The sequence below is a fragment of the Lycorma delicatula genome, chromosome 6 (assembly GCF_047948215.1).
Source record: "Lycorma delicatula isolate Av1 chromosome 6, ASM4794821v1, whole genome shotgun sequence".
Classification (NCBI taxonomy): Eukaryota; Metazoa; Arthropoda; class Insecta; order Hemiptera; family Fulgoridae; genus Lycorma; species Lycorma delicatula.
In genome coordinates, this window is record NC_134460.1 from 100,452,395 (window position 1) to 100,477,883 (window position 25,489).

The 25,489-nt window shown below is 28.9% G+C and overlaps 1 protein-coding gene across 19 annotated transcripts in view; it reads right to left on the reverse strand.

The window, feature by feature from the left end:
- The window catches only part of LOC142326076 (uncharacterized), a 291,623-nt gene that overhangs the window by 235,500 nt on the left and 30,634 nt on the right, over positions 1-25,489 (reverse strand). The window contains exon 5 of one of the 19 annotated variants that reach the window (XM_075368217.1): positions 1,631-2,562. The exons of 17 other annotated variants lie outside the window; for them this stretch is intronic. In XM_075368217.1, the coding sequence (XP_075224332.1) occupies positions 1,669-2,562 (894 nt within the window). In that variant the 3' untranslated portion in view covers positions 1,631-1,668. Of the gene's footprint in view, positions 1-1,630; positions 2,563-14,072; positions 15,009-25,489 lie in introns of those variants that run through there. One more of the 19 variants, XM_075368219.1, reaches the window with a different exon arrangement.

A 25,489-nucleotide genomic window follows, 5' to 3' on the forward strand; every position in this document is an offset into this window, starting at 1 on the left:
AACTAAATATAACTTAACACTTAATTTTCACAGTTCTCTTAAATAATAGACTTGTATCAAGTTTTATTAATACTACTTTGTACTAATTTCTTGAACATTTTTTTGTAAAAAATTAGTCTTCTACAAGTTTCTGTAAAATAAGCAAATATTTTGCTTTACAGCTTAAGTATGACTGGCAAATTACACTGAAAATATAATCTCTTTTCAGAAAATATTACTCTCCAGCAAAACCTGGCAAAAGAAATTTCAAGAAATCAGAAATTTTTTTTACTGAAAAAACTGTAAAACACAAAAGAAAATTTAACTCCTAGAGCATTAAATTTTTTTATTTAATAAGAATAATAATCAGAATATAATTAATACTCATAAACACATCAATATTTAAAAATTACACCTCAAAATTTTTTCACTACATATGCGCAAGGTATGAATACCGATGAGTGTATGAAAGTATGATATACAACATTTAGAACAAATGAAAAATGCCAATCCTCACCAGCTTCTGGTTGGAAGACAAAGGTATTACTTAGAAACGGCATAGAACGGAACAGAATGCAAGAATGGTGGGAGTTTCAATATTTCTCCCTACAGATCGCAGAGCCTGGACAATGTCCCTTGCTGCTGTATCTTTCTAATTATCAGGTGATTTTCATGGGTTATTTAGTGACGGTTAAAAATTTTAAGTTTTATTTTTAGACAGATTTGGTGACTTGCGTTCCTATCCGTATGGACCAGTGTGAAAATTATTTACTGGGTCTAACCGTGGGAGACTAAGCTTTTGAGCCTCAAGCTGCTGGCGTTATTCCCCTTCAGTCTGTCCGCTGAAGTCTTTTTGATACTAGCGCCTTATGGGCCAACAGGAATACGCCTACCGGGGCCCTAGTTATTTGGAGGGAGCAATGCACCCCCTTCTTCGAAGGGAGTCGCATGTGCTTGTTGAATCAGGCCACAGAGGTAAGTAATAACCCATCATTAAGCTATTGCATATGAAAACTATCATGAATGGTCAAACCTATGTATACAAATATAACACAGTTGAGATATTTATGCCTCCAGTGAATCTAAAAGCAGGTATGTAAGAGACAAATACCTTTTAAGGTTTCTTACAGAATATTATTTTTTCTGTTATCCTTGCTCAGAATTGTCCAATTAAATACACATATTATTTTTAAACAAATAAATACTGTAAAATTTCTAATCATTTTAGTATAAAAAAAAGAAGAGTAATAAAAAATAACTTCTAATTCAGCACATAAATTACAAGTAGAATAAAGAAATCAAATGAATAAATAATATCAAACCATGAATTTACACTACAGTTATTTTGCAAAGAATCAAAATGTAACACAATTCATGCCACCACCTAATACAGTATGAAAATGTATGTGAACTTAATTTAAAAAAACTGAAAGTAACAAGTTTTTAATTGTTGGTGCAGAACAATGTTTTTCATTACTGATATTTTTTTTAAAAAAAACTACTGATGAGCATGTTAATTTTGTTTGGATAAGTATAATAAATCACAGTAAAAAAACTATTAATTCTTTAGCATTTAATTTTCTATTAAAATCACTGTATTTAATGTTAAAACGCTAATGTACTTTTATACAAGTTGTAATGTAACTCACATAATAATATAATGAAACATAATAAAGCAAAATTTAATTATTAGCAATCTAATAAATCATTATCAAGTTCATTACACTTTTTACAATGTTTATCAAAAGTTTGTTTCCAACGAAAAGACTTACTACATCGAGAACACTTATAAGGTTCTACACCGGTATGAATTCTAGTGTGCTTCTGTAAAACAGATTCAAACATAAAAGATTTATCACAAATATCACATTTGAATTTTCTTTCTCCCCCATGAATTAGCTTATGATTTTTTAATACAACACTAGACTTAAAAGTACTCCCACAAATATCACACATATGATTTCTTTCTTTATTACCATGAACATTGTCTTTATGACGACTCATATAATCGGTAGAAGAAAATACTTTTCCGCACACATCACACTCGGTGGAAATCTTTTCTTCATGTACTCTCATATGTTTTTTAATTTCCTTCACATGTTTACCACAAATTTCACAAACATGTGTAACATTATCATGAACTGCTTTCACATGTAATGCGAGCCGAGGTTCAGTCTTAAATATCTTATTGCAGTACGTACACGGTATCTGTTTTTCCGAATGCGTATTAACCTTATGGGTTCTTAATAAATATTTAAATGCAAACACTTTATCACAAATATCACAACGCCAAGTCTCATTTCTGTCACTATGTGTCCTCTTCATATGCAAATCCAAATGCTCTGTAAATTTAAAAATACGACCACATATTTTACATCGACAATAGGAAACACTTTCAGGATGTTGAAAATATTTATGACGCTTAATATTGCTGATCGATTCAAAAACTTTAAAACAAATATCACATTTAGCTTCGACTCCTTTATGATCTTTACCTCTGTGTTTTCTTAATTCATAAACGGTTTTGAACAGTTTCTGGCAAGTGTTGCACTTATGTCCATCAACTGAACTTGAATCATTCACCTTAAACACACGCACCAAATAAACCAAAATTATTCTTCTAAATTATATTTTATCAGAATTTTGAAACAGTAAGTAATTTTTTTACTGTGAAACTTATTATTTTTCTCTTTACACAAATATAAGTTTGAAAATATACATAAAGAGTAAACTATAACAAACCTAACTGTTGTTTAGAGTCTGGCTCAGGATGAAGGATTAGGCGCAGAGTGAATACATAAACTACTCTGTGAAGGGTTCAAAACCTTCAAGCCAATGAAAGCATCAAACTATATCTGGTTCAGGCTGCATTTTAAAAATTTATAAAAGCATATATATCTAGCATGATTTATGAGCCACCCAGCTGGTTTTGTCAGTTTTAAATGTGCTTTGCATATAAAGAATACTTAACAAGTAGTATTTACTACTATAATTTTACTGGAAACCGCCCTAAAATGAATAATGCAGATCATCGCCAAACATATATTATAATATAATTAAATATATCACAGTCTTACATTTTTAACTGATATTTAATGATACTTTAAAAAATTCTATTGATTATTACCCATTGGATATTTTGCAAATTACGAATGGTCTATACATTGAATGTGTTTGACTACAAGTAAAAAAAAAAAAACATTCAGTTTTAATGTATCTAAATTCATAAAAACCATTTTTCTATCTTAATATATAAAATATTTACTCAATAACAAAGTTGTTAAGATACTTCTCAGGACACATGGTATTTAGTTTGGTAGTTGATAATTACAACAAGAAATATTTTCCAGTTGTAGTTGATATGTTTTTGTTTTTGATTCTAAAAATATTAAAAAAACAACATTTTTGCAGTATTCATACATTTTCACATGTCTGTAAAGATAATAACTACTACAATGAATAATTTATTAATCTTTACGCCTATAATTACAACATACTGTTGTAGCATATTCAATTCGACAATATAAATTAATATTAATTAGAATTATGTTTCAAGTCATGTGAGAAGTTAAATAAAATTACTCAAAAAATGTATTTTACTCCTACACTCAGCTATTTAATAATAGGCATAGTAGACTTAACAGATTATCTAAGAGGCTTATGATTTTAACTTGACAAAATATTTTTTTTTTTAAATCTCAATCTACATCACAAAAAATAACCACAGATTTCTTTAATCAGTCTTAAACTTAAATAAATAAACATAAAATTTATTGCTATAACAGTCAAATACAATATACAGAAATATTGAGATTTAGTCAAGACATAATTTTAACAATATCTAATATTATACAAACTTGCTCAACACCGACTGGAAAATTTAATTTTTCCATAAAATTTGATCATTTAAGAGATACAGATACTAGAAAGAGCTTCTTTCATCACCACTTATGCAGAAAAAAGCAAATTAATGAACATAAATATATACTGTAAATACAATTTTTCTATCACCCTTAGTTTTCAATAAATTACGCTTCAAAAAAAAAATTAAGGGAAAATATAGTTAAAATAGGTAAAATTTATAATTTTGCATGGCCATACCTGTGATAGAATGATTTCACTGATACTTTTATTTTATAAATAGCTTCACTGATGCTTTTATTTTATAAATAGCCTCAGGCACATCCCAAATTAATGTCCAACAGAAATCAATTAGCATATTAGTATTCCAATTCCCTTTATAGCGGCTTTCCATCACCAAAATGTCTTGGTGGAAACGTTCACCGTGTTCGTCACTTATGTCTCCAAGGTTGTCTGAGGAAAAATCCAGATGTGAGGGGAGGAAATGTATTTTTAAAGACATATATACATACCATAGCTCTGTAGGAAGTAAGAAGTTGATTAACAATATCATGGTAATTATCAGATTTTTGTTTGCCGAGAAAATGTTTGCAAACATCTTTAAATGAAGCCCAAGCTGCACTTTCTACATTATTTAACACCGAGTTCAATACATCATCTTTGACCAACTCTCTTATCTGAGGACAACAAATATTCCTTTAATTTTTCCTTCACTTACATTTGGAAATTTCTGCCTGATGTAAAGAAATCCAGGACTAAACTTCTTCATTGCTTTTACAAAATTTTTCATTAATCCTAGAATGATATTCAAAGGAAGTAAACATTTTTTTTGGGTTTAATTAATGGCTTATGAATAATATTTCTCCAATTTGGAGTAGTCTTGTTTCTTCCACTCTTTTGGTAACATAATGTTTATCCCTAGCTCGGCTGTTCCATTCACAAAGAAAACACATGTACTTGGTAAAGCCTAACTTCATACTTCATGCCTAACAAAATAGCTACAACTTTCAAATCACCACATATGCTCCAGCTATGTTTTTTATCATTTATTTTTTCAAGAACATCTTTATCACATCGTATGACTCTTTCATATTAATTCCATAAGCGATTGATATCGAAGGATAATTGTGTAGTAGAACCACTTTAAAACTATACTTGGATGAATCTATGAAAAGGTACCAGTCCTCAGGTTTATGAACTTGTCCTAAGTGCAACAAAAGCTCATCAATAGTTGTGTAATAAACCAAATTATTTTCATCAATAAAGTACTGAAGAAAGTTCTTTTTGTCGGCTTTGAAAGACTGAAATTTTTGTATTTTTTTTAAAGTAAATTCCAACCTTGCAGTCTTGATACTAACAACAGTTCAGCTTGATTTTTTGATAAATTTAAATCCCTAACCAAGTCATTTAATTCACCTTGCGATATAAGATGTGGTTTATTGAAAGATAATTCAAAATCAATATCATTGTTGTCTTCTTCAGTACTGCCTGATTTTTCATCGCTGCTTTCGAAACATACATTCACAGGAACTGGAATAATTTCACTGTGAGGTACAGGCCTGATTGCAGATTGCAATGAAGGATATTTTACAGCATGTTTAAATTTTTTTTTGAAATTCCCGACACACTTGTTAAAACAAAAATAACAATCGGCTATATGATCCTTTGGTTCAAGCCAAACCATACGTACCCAAATGGAATATTTGTAGCCATCCGTGTACCTTTCAACCATTCTCTTAAATGTACAGAACAATTAATTAGTCGCATACTATATGAGAAGCCCATATCTTATCCTGATCACCAATTTTACATTAAAAATACAAATGATATGCTTTTCTAAGTAAAGGTGTAATGTTTTATCTATTTGATTTTACGGTAAACTCACCACATACATAACAAAAAGCATCCATATAATTTACACATTTTCGAGGCATTATGACAGTGCACTGTTAACAAACTTAAGACAGCAATAAGACTGAACAAGATTAATTCATTCCTAAATCTAGTGCTTAATACAAACAACACAGCTGGATTTTCAGCTACATGTTTTGACCAGCACATCTTGTCCATGAAGGCTCACTCTTCAGTATTAGACATGATGTCATAATATGTGATTATGATATGATTTAATTCTTTGTTTAGTTTTGTTTATTTATAGTTTACAAATGTTAACAAAGTTAAACAATAAAAAATGAGCTAACAAAATATAGTAGCTTAAAATGCTAACTATACATTGAAAAATGAAAAAAATCTTTAATTAAAATTTTTAATTTTTTCAAAAATGGTGGGTGAGAAAGATTCTGAGTTCATTTTAGTTTTCAGCATCAAAAAATAGATTACAATCATGTATCGTATGTTAGGAAACAAAAATGATTTGTATCAGTGTTACCTTAGATTTCTCATTTTTGACTGAATGCTATTGCATCCAGCCTGGATAATAGAATTTTGTTAGCTTCAAATCCATATTTTTTAGGGCAGATAAGGAATTCCACAGCCATATAACACGTGAAACATTTAGTTTGAATATATACTCCCAGCTATTTAAATCTGTTCAGTTAAATCTTCAGTTTATTGAACAAACTGAAAATCTGAGAAAATATTTTATTTTAAGGTTATAAAATTGAATAAACTATATACTGGCATCAGCACACTCAAAACCTTTGAATAAATTGAAGCCAGTGTTTTCAATTAAAAATAGCCTATAAATAACAAATGACCATCTACAAGAGTTACTGAAATCATTCTCATTCTATTATTAAAGAAAAGATTCTATCTTTAACATTTTATAAATCTTGTTGATATTTTTACTTTCCCAGCTATAATAACATACTCATGTAATATAAAGAAAATATTTCAACTGATAAAAATGAACCTACACCTAATAACATACATTTTTTTTTACTACTGCACTGCATAAGCACAAGGCCTGTGTGTGAGACCAAAATATAGAATATTTGTAGCATATTAAAAATGCCAAGCCTATTATATTTATTTATTTTTTTAAATCAGATAAAAAGGTACGAAAATATTGAGGTAATGCAAACATCTCAAACTAGACTGGACTTAAATTAAAATATTTCTCATATTCTCTCAGCTAACAAAAGATAAGACACCTGAAAAATAATATTAAAAAACTTCTAAAAGTGACTATCTCATCTTTTAACAATGGGAAATTTTACAACTTTAAAATTTTATACTGCTTCAACCCATGACATGTTTTTATTTTTATTTAAACGAAGAAGTTACTGGGAAGAAAATAGTTTTTAACTATTTCAGAAATACTAGTTTTTTACTATTCATAAATTTTTCTTTATAATACTAAAAGAACCCCCCCCCCCCACAGTTGTTGATTAAACTCTTCCAAAGTGGAAACAGGATAATTGTAAGCACTGTAAAAACCACAAATTAGTTAAGTAATGTTATTCTCAAGTTAATGAAAAATGATTTTTATCATACATGACATCTTCATAATTACATTAGAATTAGAATTCAAACTAATTTTTGAAAATCCCATTTTATTTTGCAGAAAGATATTGCATTTAGTAAAAATTTCTCAAAAGTCAATTTAGAACATAACCACATATAAATCCTAAATGGAACAAACACGAATGTGTTTCAGAAAAACATATTAGTAATTATAATAATTACTCATATAAAAAAAAACCTTCTGAGAACAATCACTCGAGTTTTTAAAAAAATGAAATAATTTAATTATTTACTGCTGTTCAATGCAGACTTGTCTCAATTTCATACTTTTTACAATGCTTATCAAATGTTGTTTTTTCAACAAGAAGTTTCGCTACAGAGAAAACATTTATAAGGTTCTAATTCTAAACCATTATGAATTCATTAATGTGTATGGTAAAACCGAATTCAAATTTGTTTTATTACAAATTCTGCATTTGAATTTTCTTTCCCTTCATGGATAAGATTACCATTTTTTAGTTCATGATTCGACTTGAAAGTACTTCCACAAACATCGCACATATGTTGTCTTTCTACATTGTCATGAACATTGTGTGTATGGATGCTTATACATTCTGTAGAAAAAACTTTCCACAAATAATACACTCAGCCAGTCCTTTTTCTTGGTACACCATGTTTCTTCTTAATTCCTTAACACAGTGTTTCTCAACCTTTCGGTATTTGCGACCCAATTCTCAATCATAATTTTCATCGTGCCCACCCCTCTCATACAATAATAAGTATTTTGACACTAAAGCTGCACTATGGCCTTGATTACAAACTTTAAAAATTACCAAGAATAAATAAATTTATTGATATTTGATAAAACCAATCCGCAGCATTGACAAAACAGAATCAATGCCTCTCTGTTGCTCTCTGTCTTACGTCCACCACAACAAACATTCTCGTGGCTTCACAAGATGTTCCGATTTGTCTTGAACATTCTGAACCGTCCATGTGACTATCTGCGCAAATGTGTATAAATGTTGTACCTCATTCAATTCCTGCCAGTCTCAGTTGAGTCGATCCTTTTATCATTATGGAATCTATCATGAATGTGTACGTTATAATTTGCATGATAAGTGCAATTCATGGTATTAAATATTCACGGCAGTAGATTTATACAGAAACACAAATAAATTTTTAAGCAGTAAATATAGTGAACAAATATAGCACAGACGAGTGTGGTTCTGAAAATAAGATCAAGAAAATATTCTCAAGAATACTTAAATTTTGGGTTTACCAGTTCTGAAGCAAATGATGAAGAAAGACCCCTGTGTGTCATTTGCTCAAAAATTTTGGGAGCTGACAGCACGAAACCTAATAAACTTAAACGACATTTGGAAAGGCTTCATAGTGAGTAAGTTAACAAACTCTAGAATTCTTCAAATTAAAATTAAAATCATACGAAAAGCAAACATCATTTTTTTTTTTTAAAAACTGTGAATGAAAAAGCTTTACTTGCCTCTTACAAAGTTTCATATAAAATGGCCAGATGTAAAAAGCCTAACACTACTGGCAATTGAGATTATAGAAACTATGTTTGGAGATAATTTTCCAAAAAAAAAAAAAAAATTGCAGTCCATTCCTCTAACAAATGATACTGTTGCTTATCGAATTGGTGATATAGCTGAAGATGTACAGCATCAGCTTTTCGCAAAGTTCTATGACAAATTGTTTTCAATTCAAGTTGATGAGGCAACAGATAGCAAAAAGATGCTCATTCCATTGCTTACATTCAATTTTGTGATGGTATGTCAGCAGTAGAACTACTTTTCTGCAAACCAATAGAACTCAAAGCAACTGCACACACGTTATTTACTATCTTAAATGATTTTATAAACAAGGCAAACACGGAGTGGAAAAATTGCATCAGAATATGCAACGATGATGCTCATTCAATGTCTGTAAGATTCCAAAGTAAACAAGCACTTGTAAAAAAAAAATCTCCACAATGTCAGGATATATTGCATGATCCACAGAGAAGCTCTGGCTTCCCAAGAAATGAGTGTTGGTATGAATATTGTACTAACGATGGTTGTAACTGTTAAATCTATCTTTTCTGCACTTTTAAAAGTATATCTTTACTAGTATCTTTTCTGCACTTTGTAAAGACATGGGTGCAGTATTTTCAGCGTTACTATTTTATTGTGAGGCAAAATGGTTATTATGTGGGAAATTTTTGCAAAGCTTTTAAGAATTAAAGAGATGAAATTGCCATTTTTCTAAAAGAGGAAAACCAACCTCAGACTGTGAAGTTCCAAGATGGTTTATTTGTGATGGAACTGAGCTACTTGGTCGACATATTCAAGACATTAAATACCTTGAATCTTCAACTGCAAGGAGCAAATACACATATGTTGGATACAAGTGATAAAGTTAATGCTTTTTGTAGAAAACTGGAATTGCGGAGCAGAAACTTACAGCAAAAAATCTAGAAATGTTTGCAGATATGGATGAATGTGTTAATACTTACAAGGCTGAAGAACAGCACATGAAAGTTATTTTTGTAACCACTGAAAATCATTTGGCCATACTGGCAAAGAATTCTAAAAAGTATTTCCTTTGCTGATAATAACTCGGTAACAAGTTACAAGTGGATTAGGGATCCATTTTAAAATACCCCCAAAGGGCTCTCAACTACTAAAGAAGAAATCCTCATAAACATCACAGCAAATGGCGAAATCAAAAGACAATTTAGTAATAAATCATTCTTTGAATTTTGGGCAGGAGTGGTTGATGAGTATTCTGCACTGAAAACAAGATCATTTCGTATACTATTACCATTTTCAACATCCTACCTTTGTAAAACTGGATTTTTGGCAGTGGCTGCTTTGAAGACAAAATATAGATTTCAGCTAAATGCAGAAAAAGTAACTCAAATTGTCTATTTTTAATATTAAACCTTCCTTTGAAAAACTTTGCTCTGCAAGGCAGGCCCAAGGGAATCACTAATAATTATTAAACGTGTTTTTAATTTAGTATTGATCAGTTAATTATTAATATTAAATACATTGTGCAGTACTGATACAATCCTATTTATAAACGTGTTATATAAGTATAAATGTGTATTTTATTATTAATTATGGTATAATGTATTTCGTTTTGCTTTTCTTTCAGTAAATTAATAAATTTTTTAAAATAATTTCTTCTTTTCTATAGACTTGCCTCCCCATTTAGTGTTTTCATGCCCCCACAGATTGAGAAACACTGTCCTAACATGTTTACCACAAATTTCACAAGATTATTTACCTTTAATATCATCATGATACCCCTATGTGTGCAGAAAGATGCTATTCAGTTTTAAATACAGGGTTATCATAAAAGAATGGTGCGGTTTCAGTAATTCATAAGAAGATTGTAGGGAAATTTCTAGATGTTATATTGGCATCCTGAAAGCCTCCAACCCAAAAGTTTGCTATCAGCAGTTGCAACCACAACGTCAGTTCTTGCATTGTTGTTACAGTGAGTTTAGTGAGTTACTATGTTCTCGGATAAAGACAAAGCAAAGTATGTTTTATTGATGACTGAATTAAAAGCCATAATTTTAGTTCAACGTGAGTTTCGACGTGAATTTGGAAGAGATCCACCACACAAAAATAACATAACACGTTGGATCAAACAATTTGAAGAAACTGGAAAAGCCGTAATTTTAGTTCAACGTGCGTTTCGACGTGAATTCGGAAGAGATCCACTACACAAAAATAACATAACACGTTGGTTCAAACAATTCAAAGAAACTGGATCAGTTAAGAAACAGAAATCAACCGAACAGACCAAGTGTACCAGACGAAACGGTTGAACTAATTAGACAATCGGCAATTAGAAGTCCTGGGAAGACCATCCCCCGTCGAAGTGTCGAATTAGGTATTCCAAAATCAACAATTCACAAAGTTTTACATAAAAAACTGAAATTACACACTTATAAAATCCAGATACTGCAGGAATTGAAACCCGATGATGGTGTAAAATGTTACAATTTCGCTATTGAAATGTTGGACAGAATAAGTGAAAACGAATCATTTTTAGATGATATAATTTTTACAAACGAAGCTACATTCCATGTGAATGGATGTGTTAACAGACACAATTCACAAATATGGGACTCTGAAAACCCACACGCAATTGTTGAGAAACAACGCGATTCGCCTAAAGGTAATGTTTGGTGAGGTGTGATGAAAAATCGTGTAATAGGGCCTTTCTTCTTTGCTGAAAAAACAATTAATGGAGTTGTGTATCTTGACATATTAACCAATTATTGCTTTCCTCAGCTGGATAAACTCGAAAACATTTATCAACTTCATTTCCAACAAGATGGTGCATTGATTTTCCCCGCACTTCAATGCATTGGTCAAAGACGCTTTGAACGAAAAATTTGGAGATCGATGGATAGGCCAGCAAGGACCCATACTTTGGCCTCCAAGGAGTCCAGACCTGACACCTTGCGATTTTTTCTTGTGGGGGTACATCAAAATCGTTGTTTATACACAAAAAATTCACGACCTAAACCACTTAAAAAACAGGATTAATGAAGCAATGACAACCATTAACGAAGAAATGTTAACTAATGTTTGGAGAGAAGTTGAGTATCGTTTGGACATTTTTCGAGCGACTAAGGGCGCACATATTGAAATTTATTAATTATGTAAAAAAATGTTGAGACGACAAATTTGAAAAATAAAAAACATAAATTCTAAGTAATTCTGTTTTAATTTAAACCATGTTCAAAACCGCACCATTCTTTTATGATAACCCTGTATTTTATTGTAATAAGTACATGGCATATATCTTTGAAAATGTGTATAAATTTAAAGTTCTCAAATTATATTTTGAATTAAATACTGTGACAAGTATCACCATGCCATATCTGCCATAACTGTATCATTATGCACCCTTTTAATATGTACATTCAAATACTCTGTAAATTTAAAAATATTTATGATCTTTTTTTCATGACAGACTTTTAAAAACTTTAGAACTTGATAAATGTGTGTGTGTGTGTGTGTGTGTGTGTGTGTGTGTATGTATATATATATATATATATATATATCAGTTTCATACTTTCTGACAAATTTTGCAAACATGTTCCATCAACTGAATCTGAATAAATCAACTTACAAAGAACAAAATAAACCATTACTTTAGATTACACAGCACACAACAGCTTGGGTAAAGTGGAATTTTTTTTTCAAATAAAGATAGCTTACAAACAATAAATGATTAGCAATAAGAAACAACTGAGATTCACTCTTATTCCAGTAAGCAACAAAAATTCTTCAAAAAAATTATTCGATCTTTAATGTAATTCTTGACGACACTGCCATTGAAACAAAATTGCAATATGTAATACTCATTAAAGATTATATTTTAGTCTATAGATAGACTGTATACTTGGAATAAATGATTTACTGAATGTTATTTCATTCTGCTAAGAGTTGCACTTTATAACTGTACAGGTTCTTCAGGGAATCTATGAAAAAGTTAGAGGTGGATTACATTTAAAATTATTCACCTTTATAACATTACATAACACCTTTTATTAACTTTTAACCTTTAATTAGACATAATTAACACCTTTTTTTGTCACTTAAACATTAGCCTATACATAAGAGTAAGGATCAATATTGATCAAACACAATCTACATTTTATGAAATAATGTAACTTCCCAAAGTGAGATTTATCAATATAAAATAACTGATAATATGCTGCAATGAGCAACCAACAGGTTCCTACTAGAAACTAGAAAAAAGATTATGAAAACTTTAAGGCTAAAATCGGTGACCAATGTTCGGAAAAAACTCTCAATAGAGGAAAACACAATGAAAACCAGTGATAGCTGGAACAGAAGCAACTTTAGTGCTGCCAGGAAAATTTTACAGTAATGACCAAAGCAACTGAATCACTGAATTGTTTGCAGATACCATGACCAAGTATGCTTAAAGCTAATCCACATTCCTGTTAAATCCATGTGTTAAACTGAAGCACTGAAGATTGATTATATAAGTTTAATTACCCCTAAAACTAGAATAAAAACTTCTAGCATCTTTTTAAGTATGAACAATTTTTTGCACGGATACTTGGAAGTTGCCCGAACATACAAATGACTAAAAGTTGTCCATACTGGTTATTTCTTGATGAATTTACAACAAACATAAAAGTTGATATTAAAAAAAAATCTCCAAAAAGTTAAATGGAATATTTATTTGCTTCATAATGAAGGAAATGAATGACGTGCATTATTGACGTGACAGGGCTGTCATGAATTTTAACAAAAATACAACACAGGAACAACAGCACAGATAAGAAATTCTAAACAGCAACATGTAAAAATCCTATTATATCAATTTCAAAACATATGATTCAAAGATTCTTTGAGCCTTTGATAGATATATTATATGAACACAACCAGTACTTCTGAAATATCCTTATGGGCTCCCTTATAGCCATTTTTATGAAATAAAGGATATGGATTATTTATTAACTTTAATAAACACAAAATATATTTACACTAAAATGCAAAACCTGATGTAGATTTATGTTTAAAGGGTCAAAAGCCAAACAAAAAAAGCAGCTGCATATTTTTGGTACCTTCTGTTTTATGGGTAGACGTCTGGATTAAAGTTACAGGCAACTGGGAATGACCAAAACCAAGACCATTTAAACATTATCTATTGTTAACTTACAAAAACACTAAAAGAAATTGAAAAATTAACTATGTAAGTACATTTAACATAATAAATTATTTACTTATGAAATTAACCAGCATAAATTTTACAAATGATAGAGAAATAATATAAATTGGTAATTTATTAATGTCTATTATACATATTTAATTTTATTCATTACACTTTTTACAATGTTTATCAAATGTTTGTTTCCAACGAAAGGTTTGATTGCACCGGGAACATTTATAAGGTTTTAAGCCGCTATGAATTCTTTGATGTGTGTGTAAAACGGATTCAAATTTAAATGTTTTATTACAAATATTGCATTTGTATTTTCTTTCTCCGACATGAATACGTTTATGATTTTTCAATACAATATTAGATTTGAAAGTACTTCCACAAACATCACACATATGTTTTCTTTCTTTATTACCATGAACATTGTCTATATGACGACTTATGTATTCACTAGAAAATAATTTTCTACAGATATTACACTCGGACAGTACTTTATCTTCATGGTTCTTCATATGTCTTTTAATCGCCTTCACATGCTTACCACATATTTCACAAACATGCGTAAAATTATCATGAATTGCTTTCATGTGCATTGAGAGACCGCTTTCAGTTTTAAATATTTTACTGCAATACGTACAAGGTATCTGTTTATCTGAATGAGTATTTATCTTATGAGTTCTTAATAAATATTTAAATGTAAATGCTTTACCACAAATATCACAACACCATTTCTTACAATTAACACTATGTGCCCTCTTCATATGTTTATCCAAATACTCAGTAAATTTAAAAGTATGACCACATATGTTACATCGACAAAAGGAAACGCTTTCAGGATGACGAAAATATTTATGACGCCTGATCCTGTCACTCGATGCTAAAACTTTAAAACAAATATCGCATTTAGCTTCAACTCCTCTATGATCTTTCAGCCTATGATTTCTTAATTCATATGTGCTTTTGAATAATTTTTGACATATGGTGCATGTATGTCCATCAAGTGAATCTGAATCAGTCACCTTAAACACAAGTACAAAAGAAAAAACCCAAAATTATTCTTCTTTAAATTTTAGTAAAATTTTGAAATAGCAAATATTTGTTGGTTTTACTATGCGATTCACTTTTTTTTGTTTTTTTAATTGATCAAATATTTTGAAAAGGACATGTTACGGATACAAAGAAATGATTAGCTGGTTATGGGATATACTAGTCCACTATCAAGTAAGGTTAAGTTTCAAATTTTGCCAGACCAGCAATTTCTTAGGGTATCAGTTAGATGTATGCATCCAGTTCTTTAGCTAAATCGTGAAAATCCAACTAGAAGCTTGAAATAGACTTATCCAGTGAATTCCTTTAAAGCAGATTAGCTGCTTTGCATAAAGTTACGAAGATATATATTTATGATTAGCTGCATATAGTAAGAAATGCTGTTGACTCATTACAATATTTTTCTATATTACAATATTCTGTTGTATAATAGCTGAGAGAGTAAAAATGTAAGTTGAAAGAAAAAAGAAAAAATCATTTAATAAAGTAATATTTCCATTAACAAATCAAAACTACACTTGTAATACAACCTACTACAAAAGTTTACTGTAGTTACAACATTTATAGGAATTTTAAAGCGTTATAAAAAATAATGCATAAAATTCTCATAACTAAAAATTATTTTAGACAAGTTATTTTGTGGAGTTGATGCCCAAGAAAAAAAGGAATTTTCTTACAGTTTTTTTGACTGACTATTGTACAGTGAAATCCACAATATTTTTCACTGGCAAACCAGAAGTAAAGGCAAAAATTACAGGCAATTATTTATTAATAGACAAATAGGAATAATTTTTGAAAAAACAACTTTCAAGTTGATAATGAAAAGTTTACTTTCAAAGCCTTTATGATCTTTCCTTCTGCACTTTCTTAGTTCATAAAAACTTTTGAACAGTTTCTAAATGAATGCTGCATTTATGCCCAACTAAATCTGAATCTTAACACACACATAGAAAAGTAAAACCAAATTATTTTTCTTTTTTCTTTACATAAATAAAAATTTAAAAAAATGGTTTTACATAATGTTTTACTTTCTATTTTTTTTAAAAAATAAACAAATGTAATGAAATGGAACGATTCACTGATGCTAATTATCTTTAACAATCTAACTCATTAAGTTAGCTCAGGCAATAACTTCTTCTACAAGAAAACAGATAGCACTATAATTGTCATGGTATGTTTATATATATATATATATATATAAATTTTATTATAGTAGGCAATAAACTGATTTTGTTTCAATATATTAAAACTCGTCACACAATTAATTTGTAATATTTTTATCATTATTATATTATGAAACTGCAAATTACAACATGAAGAATTAAGTTTATCCTATAGTTGGAATTACCTACATCATAATCCTACATCCAAATGCATCCTAAATACCTAAATACGATATTAAATAGATTTGTAAAAACACAAAAATAATCAAAAGAAGAATTTTAAAAAATAAGGCTTGAAAAGCTTCTGTGGTGAATTAATTCATCAAGCAAAAAAAAAAACAAATATATATATATATAAAAAGCATTACTAGAGTTTTCTCATGTTTTACACTTTTTACAGTGTTTTCAAAAGTTTACTTCTAACGAAAATACTGCCAACAGTCAATAAACTTGTAAGATTCCAAACCAATACAAACCTCATTGGTGTACCTGCACCAATGACACACCTTACAATTTTGGGTGTTATTGCAAACTAAAAGAATGTCCTCAAAGATAAACCATTGTTCACAAAAAAAAGTGAACTAAAACCTAACCAAACAGAGATATTCTAGTGTTGACAAAGAGAATAATAAACCAAATGTAATCTATTGAGCAAAAATAATTAAATAAATGTCACTTATGACAAGTAAAGATGCAAACAATAGTTTGACCGACTATTATTTATTACTGTAGTATTCTCATAAAAGCAAAATCCTATCTTTCAAGAATTATGTAACAAAGAACAATTTATGAAAAAAAAGTTCTTACCTATGCTGCAGTTTATTTGAAGAAAGTCTGTAGGAATTATGGAAATGATATTACAGGTTTCCAGCTTTTTGTCAATGTTCTCAGTAGTACAATTTTAATATTACATTCCTTTGTTAAGAGATATAAAAAAATAAGTACTTATGTATATTTTAAGAACTATGTTTTATGTCATTTTAAGTTCTTTCCAGTGAACTTTATCATGGTGGTCAAAAAACACTGATATTTCAGTTTTGGGAAAAGAAATATTGTTTTCGTAATGAACTATGTGTTTTTAATATTTTACATTGAGTATGTAGTTTCATGATCTAAATTAAAAATTAAAACCTAAGGGTTATGAAAGAAAGAAGGATTTCAAATAAAACAGTAAAAAACCTAACCACCTATTAGAGAAAAAACTCTTCACAGTGTTACTCAGCAAAAGAGTTTCACAGGCAAGTAAAAGCTCTAAATTGCATTCCAAAACTTACAAGAATAGAGAATTTTTTCTTGTAATTTCCTAACTTTCAAAAGATTTTCTTTAAGTCATATCATCAATTTTTTGATGATAGCAAGTCAGTCACAAGATGCTAATTTTTCAAGGTTACCTTCACTTTTGAGACTCATACTATATAAACAAATTGGATTTACTAAGGATAGCCCAATTAAAATTTATTAACTAAAGTTAATTACACGTAAATAAGTGACATAAAGTTTGGGCATTCTAAAAAGGTTTTAGAATTTATAAATAAATTATTCAGTGTGCAGAGTAATTTTTCAATCCCGTTACATTTTTTACAATGTTTATCATAAGTTTGTTTCCAATGAAAAGATTGCACAAACAATACTTCTAAGGTTCTACAATGCTGTGAACTCTTTGGTGTGTCTGTAAACAGATTCAAACAGAAATGTTTCATTACAAATGCTGCATTTAAATCTGCTTTTCCTTTCCCCTACATGTATAGTTTGTGATTTCTTAATAGTTTAAATGATTTAAAAGTACTGCTACAAACATCACACATCGTTTTTTTTCTCTTTATTTCCATGAGCATCGATTTTATGACGATTCATATGTTCCTTTGAAGAAAACACTTTACCATAAAATATCACACGTAGTTGATACCTTTGCCGTGTGCACTCACATATGCCTTTTTAATTCCTTAACATGTTTACTACAAATTTCACAACATGTGCTACATTCATTTTATTATGAACAACTTTTAAATGATTTGAAAGTTGTGATTCGTTTTTAAATATTTTATTGCAGTATGTAAAAGTACTTGGTTTCTCTGAATAATCACCATTCTTGTGAATTCTTAATAAATGTTTAAATCCAAATACCTTATCACAATTTGTCAGAACACCACATCTCATGTTTTATCACTGTGTGCCCTTTTGATATGCATATTCACATACTTGACAAACTGAAATGTACAATCGCATAATTTACAAGAGAGGTAATGCTACCAGGAAGTTTAAAATATTTATGACACATAATATTCCTCTGTGATCTAAAAACTTCATAGCAGATATCACATGCAGCACTTAGTTCTTTACGTACTTTACTTTTGTGTACTTGTAATTCATTATCAGTCCCGAATATTTCACAGAAAACCTTGTATTTATGCTCAACTGAATTTAAATCACTCACCTTAAACATATGCACCATACAAAAAAAGTACTACTATGAACAATGTTTTACATTTATAAATAGAAAAAATAACAGATCACATCCCATTTAGTCAAAATTAATATATTCTTTATTTAAATGTTCAGTTTTCCCCCTCTCTTAGAGTTTAATTTTTCCTACTTATTCAACACGTGATTGTTTTAACACCAATCATTTTAACTTTTACTAAATAAATAAATCCTACAAAAAATTAGTTCTATAAAAATGAAGAAATTTATTATAATAGATGATTACAATCAATCTGTGAATGAAATATTAACAGAAGCAATCTTTAAATTTTAAACTGGTCAATGTGCCTTTCTCACAACAACCAAAAAACTCTTAGTAATTTATAGTGCTTTCACAAAGATCAGACAAAAAGTTCAAAGATTTACAATTAAGTTCAACATAATATTGAAACATTTTTTTTTTCTTCAAAAAAATAGTAGTATTATATTCCTATGGTCATTTTATATGATTAAAAAAAAAGTTCTACCAAATATTGCATAATATATATTCAATTCTATAAAATGTAGAGGTACTTACATATTAACACCACCGCAACTACAGCTTTATTTAAAAACAAAGCAGTCAATCGGATTTCGGTGGAAAATAGGCCGATATAGAGTTTAACATAGATTCAAAACAGTCTCTTTATCAATTTTAATAAATGGTTATTTATATTTATTTATTTTATAAATATAATTTAACCAAACTTAACCTACGCTCGCTTCGCTCGCTAACCTTGACTAATTAAGAGGAGTATTTTGATAATTTAAATAATAAATAATTGCAATAATTACTGAATTTATTAAATAAATACTCAAAAAATTACTGTGTTAATTAGTCAAGGTTAGCGAAGTGAGCGTAGGTTAAGTATGGTTAAATTATATTTATAAAATAAATAAATATAAATAACCATTTATTAAAATTAATAAAGAGACTGTTCAATTTCCACCGAAATCAGATTGACAATAAAGCTGTAGCTGCGGTGGCGTTAAGTAAGTACCAATGTAGACTGTTGAAATTTTGCTTAGTGTGTATATTTTTCAAAGCAAAATATAGCAGAAAGTAGGAAATTATTTTTAGAGCATAAAAAAATTAGTGGTATACTTATACTCAGAAAGTAAACTAATTTTATATTATTAATTACAAAATCCTGTATCTTGTTTATATAAATATAATAATGTGTAAACAAAACAAGCAATCACTTCAAATATAGATATACACCACCTATTGAAGAATGCATTAAAGAAAATTAAAAAGTTCCTCATTTAGTCTACGTAATAAATAAACCTTAGCGTATTCCATTATGAAATAAATTTGAAAACAATTATGACCTTTCAAAAAAAGTATTAATTAAAAATACTATACGGCACAACCATCAAAAAAATACCTTTAAAATATAAGTTTTTAAATTCAACGTTTTGTCCATTACAATAACAGTGCAGCAACAAGCCAATGCATAGATAAAATTGTTGGTTTGAGAGTTATGCATTTCTTTCATCATTACTTAAATTGATATGGAGAAAATCCAACCTTGATATAAAATTATTTTAGAACACAAAAGCATTGTGAAAGTTCTAAAATTTTTGAAAAGTTATTTTTATAATAAAGAACAAACATGCTAATAATGAACAAATTCTACTTTGAATTTATTTTAATTATTTTTAAACTTATGTTTATGTTTACAACTTTTAAAATGCCTACATAATGATAAATACATTAATAATAGAAAGAAATTAAGAAGTGAATTTAACGATACCAAACAAACATTAAAAGAAATTAAAAAATAAGATATTAAGTGTAAATTATTAATATTATCAATCCTGAATGAACTTGTTACAATAAATGATAGCACTAAAAGATTTTGTTTTTAATTCTATTACTAATTTTGCTGTTATTTTATTTCTCCCCAAAAATTTTTGTGCATTTTCTAATAAATATATTTTTTTAAATTATTAATCATTACATTTATATTTTGAAGACTTACCCAATAATATAAGGTTGTAACATTTTTTGACAATTTTATTTGAATACTTACACCCTCTACGGAAACAGAATGTGGTCAATATATATATATATATACCAAAACTGAACCGGAATTGTAAATGTGCCTCTGTAAGGAATGTGTTGAGCAAGAAAGTGCAAGAGAGAGCAATAGTTGGCGGTACTAAAACATCATTTAATAAGTAATGACACTCACACTAATCAAAATGCAAACTGCCCATTACTATCTTAACTGCAAAATTTGTTCTTATAACAAAATTAATTATTTATATTTCATTGAACTACTTACTGAACTAATGACAATAATAAGTTTTCTCGGATATTTTTTTTAAGCAATTAAAGATTAATGTTTTAAATTTAAATTAGCCCACTTTACAGTTACTGAAAAGGAAATAAATATTTTTATTAGTACTAAATATTTTTTGTAATTACTCTTATAAAAATTCTGTGGTCAGTTCTTCAACAGTCTCTACTGTGCTATCAGATTCAGTCTGTTGAAGAATCACCTGCCTCAACGGCAGATATAACAAACTTATCCAAAACAATTCTGTCTTTGGCCCGGTATTCATTCTTCCTTCAGTTTTGTTACCTTTGAACAAAAGCTTTTTTTACCTGCTCAGAGTTACTGCTTTGATGCTCATATCAGTTAATTTCTTTAAATTATCTAGATTTTTGTCACCACAATTATTTTCTCTCAGAAAGCAGTTTACTTTTGCCAAAGCCAATTCAACTGGATTATTCACACAAATATGGAGGCAGTCTTAGAACTTAACAACTAAAACTAGACAGATATGCATCGATTCTATAAACGTTTTCCTTGGTTTGTGTAACTGTAATAATTGAATGAGCTGTTCCTTTCTCATCGATAAATCACAATGTATTCCATTTCCCGACAACCAGTTTACTATTCCTAATTTAAATGAGTTTTTTGTTGGTACTTTTTTATAAGATGGAATTGTACAGGGCGTTATCCATTACAATGATTTGACTGATCACTGCATATGTATATTAATAATATATGGTAACAATTTTTCGCTCAACCATTTTTCAAAGTTATTATAATTCATTTGGCCAAGATAATATCTGCTAGTTGTTCTAGAATTATATCCCAATTTGGTGCCAGTAACAAATCCTTCCTCACTTCCTGCATGTAATATTATTAAACGATTAACCATGTTCCAGTTGTCTACAATGGAAAAACATTGTCAAGACAGCCACCAATTTTGAAATGCTAAATTACTATCAATCCACCTCTCATCCAAGTAAAATATCTTTCATGGCTTTTATATACACCAAATATGTGTAATGCACGAAAAAAATTATTTGGTCTTTCCATTAATATCTTTCTTTTACTTTGGGATTCCTCCATTTAAATTCCATTCCTTTTAAGAGTCTCAACTGCGATTTTTGGTCGCAAGGAAAGTGTATTCTAACTCTTTCTTATTATTCACCACTTCTTGCCAAATTTTCGCAATAAACCTGTCTGATTTTCTAGTGTAGTAAGTGACTGTGTCACTTTTGACACAGTAAAGGCATAAGTGTTTGATTTTGCCTCGAAGTCGCATTATATCGCATATTTTTCAATAACATATCTATCTAATTAATTCCCATCCTTCATTGTGAATTACTTTGTTTGTTTTATGCTTATTTCTCCCTGTTTGAGCCATATTAGACTTAACAGTAAATGCTTACAAAAACTTGTTTTACCACATTTACCCAGTACAATTAACACATTTATTATTTCACAATTAATTCAGACACAAACAAAAAAGAAAAAACTAAACAATGAGAAATGTAGGAGTATTAATAATTTGTGACAAAAAATAAAAACGATTTTGCTGACAGAAAGCAAAACTTCAAGAAGTCGAACAATCACTGCACTTATTACAACGTTACAAAAGTAATACAAAATTTTTCAACTAGAACAATATTAGTAATTGTTGCTATGATGAGATAAACATAGCTACTGGCATGACACAACCAAATTGTTTTGTCTCTCACACCACCCCTTGATGAGGCACACTTACCAGGCTCCATCAGTACATAAATTATGGTACAAAATACATCACTCAATTCTTCAATAAATCTTACATAATGTTACTCTTAAAAATACCCAAAGCACTGTAAGATCACCAAGCTATAAGAATGAGATCAATTATTGTCTATAACAGATAGAAGCAACATTAAAAAAACATTCCTTGCAACCTCATTAATGTCTAATCATTATTCATTTATTACATATATATATATATATAAAATGCCAGAATTTTAAAATTAATTTCAAGCTTTCTTTCCCTTAATTAACATAATTTTAAAAAGAAAATTTTTAACATGAATAACTGTTCTCTAGGTGACGTGTTTCAATTACATTACTGCAGATATTTATAAAAAGTAATTCTTTTTAACCGTTTGTATTTTTTACTTCCTTGTATGAAGTAAAAGAAGTATTGTGATCGCGAAAAACTTTGGTTTTCAGATTTCAACAGAAATATCAATTTTGTACAACCCTGAATCCAATTTGACTATTTCAGTGTGACGTCTGAATGTACGTATGTATCTCGCATAACTCAAAAACGATTAGCTGTAGGAAGTTGAAATTTTTTAATTTGGATGCTGTAACACCTGCTTGTGCACCTCCCCTTTTGATTGCAATCGACTGGACCAAATGTGTACAAAAAAAAACCCCAAATCCAAAAAAATTTAATTTTGGGCTTTTTCTTAGCTGTAGTATTAAGCCTTCATAGAGAGCTTTTTAACGATAAACCATAAGTGGTACTTATTTTCATTGGTTCCAGAGTTATAGCCAAATGGAATTTTAATTAATGAAATGGATGGATCTTAGAAGGGGAAGACACATTGGTTCGAATCAGACTTCTCCTTTTTTTTAACTTTTTTTTTTTAATTTAAATATACTACTTATTAATAATTAACCTGTGATGGTGAAAAAATTTTTACAAGAAATAATAATTCAATAATAACAATAAAAAAATATGAAAAAATATCAGAAGTTATTAATGAAATAAAATTCTTTAAGTACTTTTCATTTAAAAAAAAAAAAAATGTTTATATGTAATTTAATAGACATACAAAGTCATGTGGTGTCCACAACAGATATTTTATTATACAATTTTAGCTAGTTCAAATGTCCTAAATTAATTGTAGTAAATTTCCTGGGTAAAAACACTATGCAATTTTTTTCACAAACTACATAACATAAGTATGACTGTTTCAAAATGCTAAACTGGAACAGTTAACAAGCAAAAATAAATCTTAATGTATTCTACAATTACATGAAACAACAATGCATTTTCCTGATAGACAGCAAATATTCCATAGAAATTTGTGCTTACACAACTCTTTTTCCATCCTACTGCTAATTAAAATTATAAAACTCCCTCTGACCTAAAATGCTTTTGAAACATGTGACAGGCATTGTAAAGAATTTTGTATCTTTACAGACAGTAAAATTAAAAAGATTGCTTTTTAAATATGCACATTTATATGGTGGTAAATACACCACAGTAGAACATACTAAAAATCACTAAAATGTTTTCTCCTCAAATTTGTATTTATATCATATTTACATTAGTATGTTTGTGAAATTTTTAGCTAGAATTTAATATTATAGAATTTAGAGTAACTGAAAGTGGCATTCAGGATGAATAAAGAGTTATTATTGTTCAAATAAAAATCAAATATTCAACATAAACAATTAAAACAATATTAAACAAAATCCATAATATAAACTATTTTTAATTGAAACAACAGAAAAACAATGTAACATTTAACTAAAAAAACTTGTAACAACATGAATTAATTTTTAACATTAATGAAAGCAAATTAATTCAAATCCACTAAGAATCAGATTTATTAACATAGAAGTCAAATTAAATGTTAAATTTTTACTCTAACCCAAACAATTATCACTAACCTGTACAAAAACTATTAAAAAAAAATAGCATAATTAATTAATTATATATATATATATATAAACTAAATTAAGTTAGAAAATTATCCAAATTAATAGAACATTTTCTAATGCAATTCATTAGATCAATAACCAAACAAACAAAAACAAAAGCAGAAAACCTCCCAAGATGTTAGTCGTTATCAAGACAAATCACAAATGACAAAAAACAACACCAGCAAGCACTTATAAACCCCCCCCCGCCCCCTAATCTAATAAAAACCAAAACCCCCACTACTAAAAATGTTATCATTTTCATAGATACTCCCACCACCATTCCAATGATAACATTAAGTTACAACCCAAATAAAAATACTAATCCAAATTAAACCTAAACTACACCAAAAAAAACCCAAAACCAACAAATAACCAATAAAACGCAGTCAATTTTTATATATTAAAACACATTAGCATATATAATACTTAAATCAGATATGTCCATTCTATTATTTATAGAATTTATATCTTTTTTAATGTGGATCATCTCCAATATATTTCTTTTTACGAAATTAGGTTCCCATTCTAAAATTTTTACTTTATCAAAATCAAATTTATGTTTTTTTTTTTATTTTTCATGCTTATTTAATGCAGTAATTTCATTTTTCCTATATTTATGTGTCTCAATTCTTTTTTTTAAATACTGGGATGTTTGTCCAATATAACATGCTGAACAACCGCTACACAGTATATTGTATACAACATTAGACTGATTTTACTTCTTTGTTGGTGCCTTTAATTTTTGAAAAAATGCCTCAATTCATTTTTTTTTAAAAAAAAGGTATTTTATAAAAGTCATTTGTAGTTTGTCTTAATAAAGTCCTACATCTTGGACGAAACGTTGAGGTTTACTGCTTTTGTTTT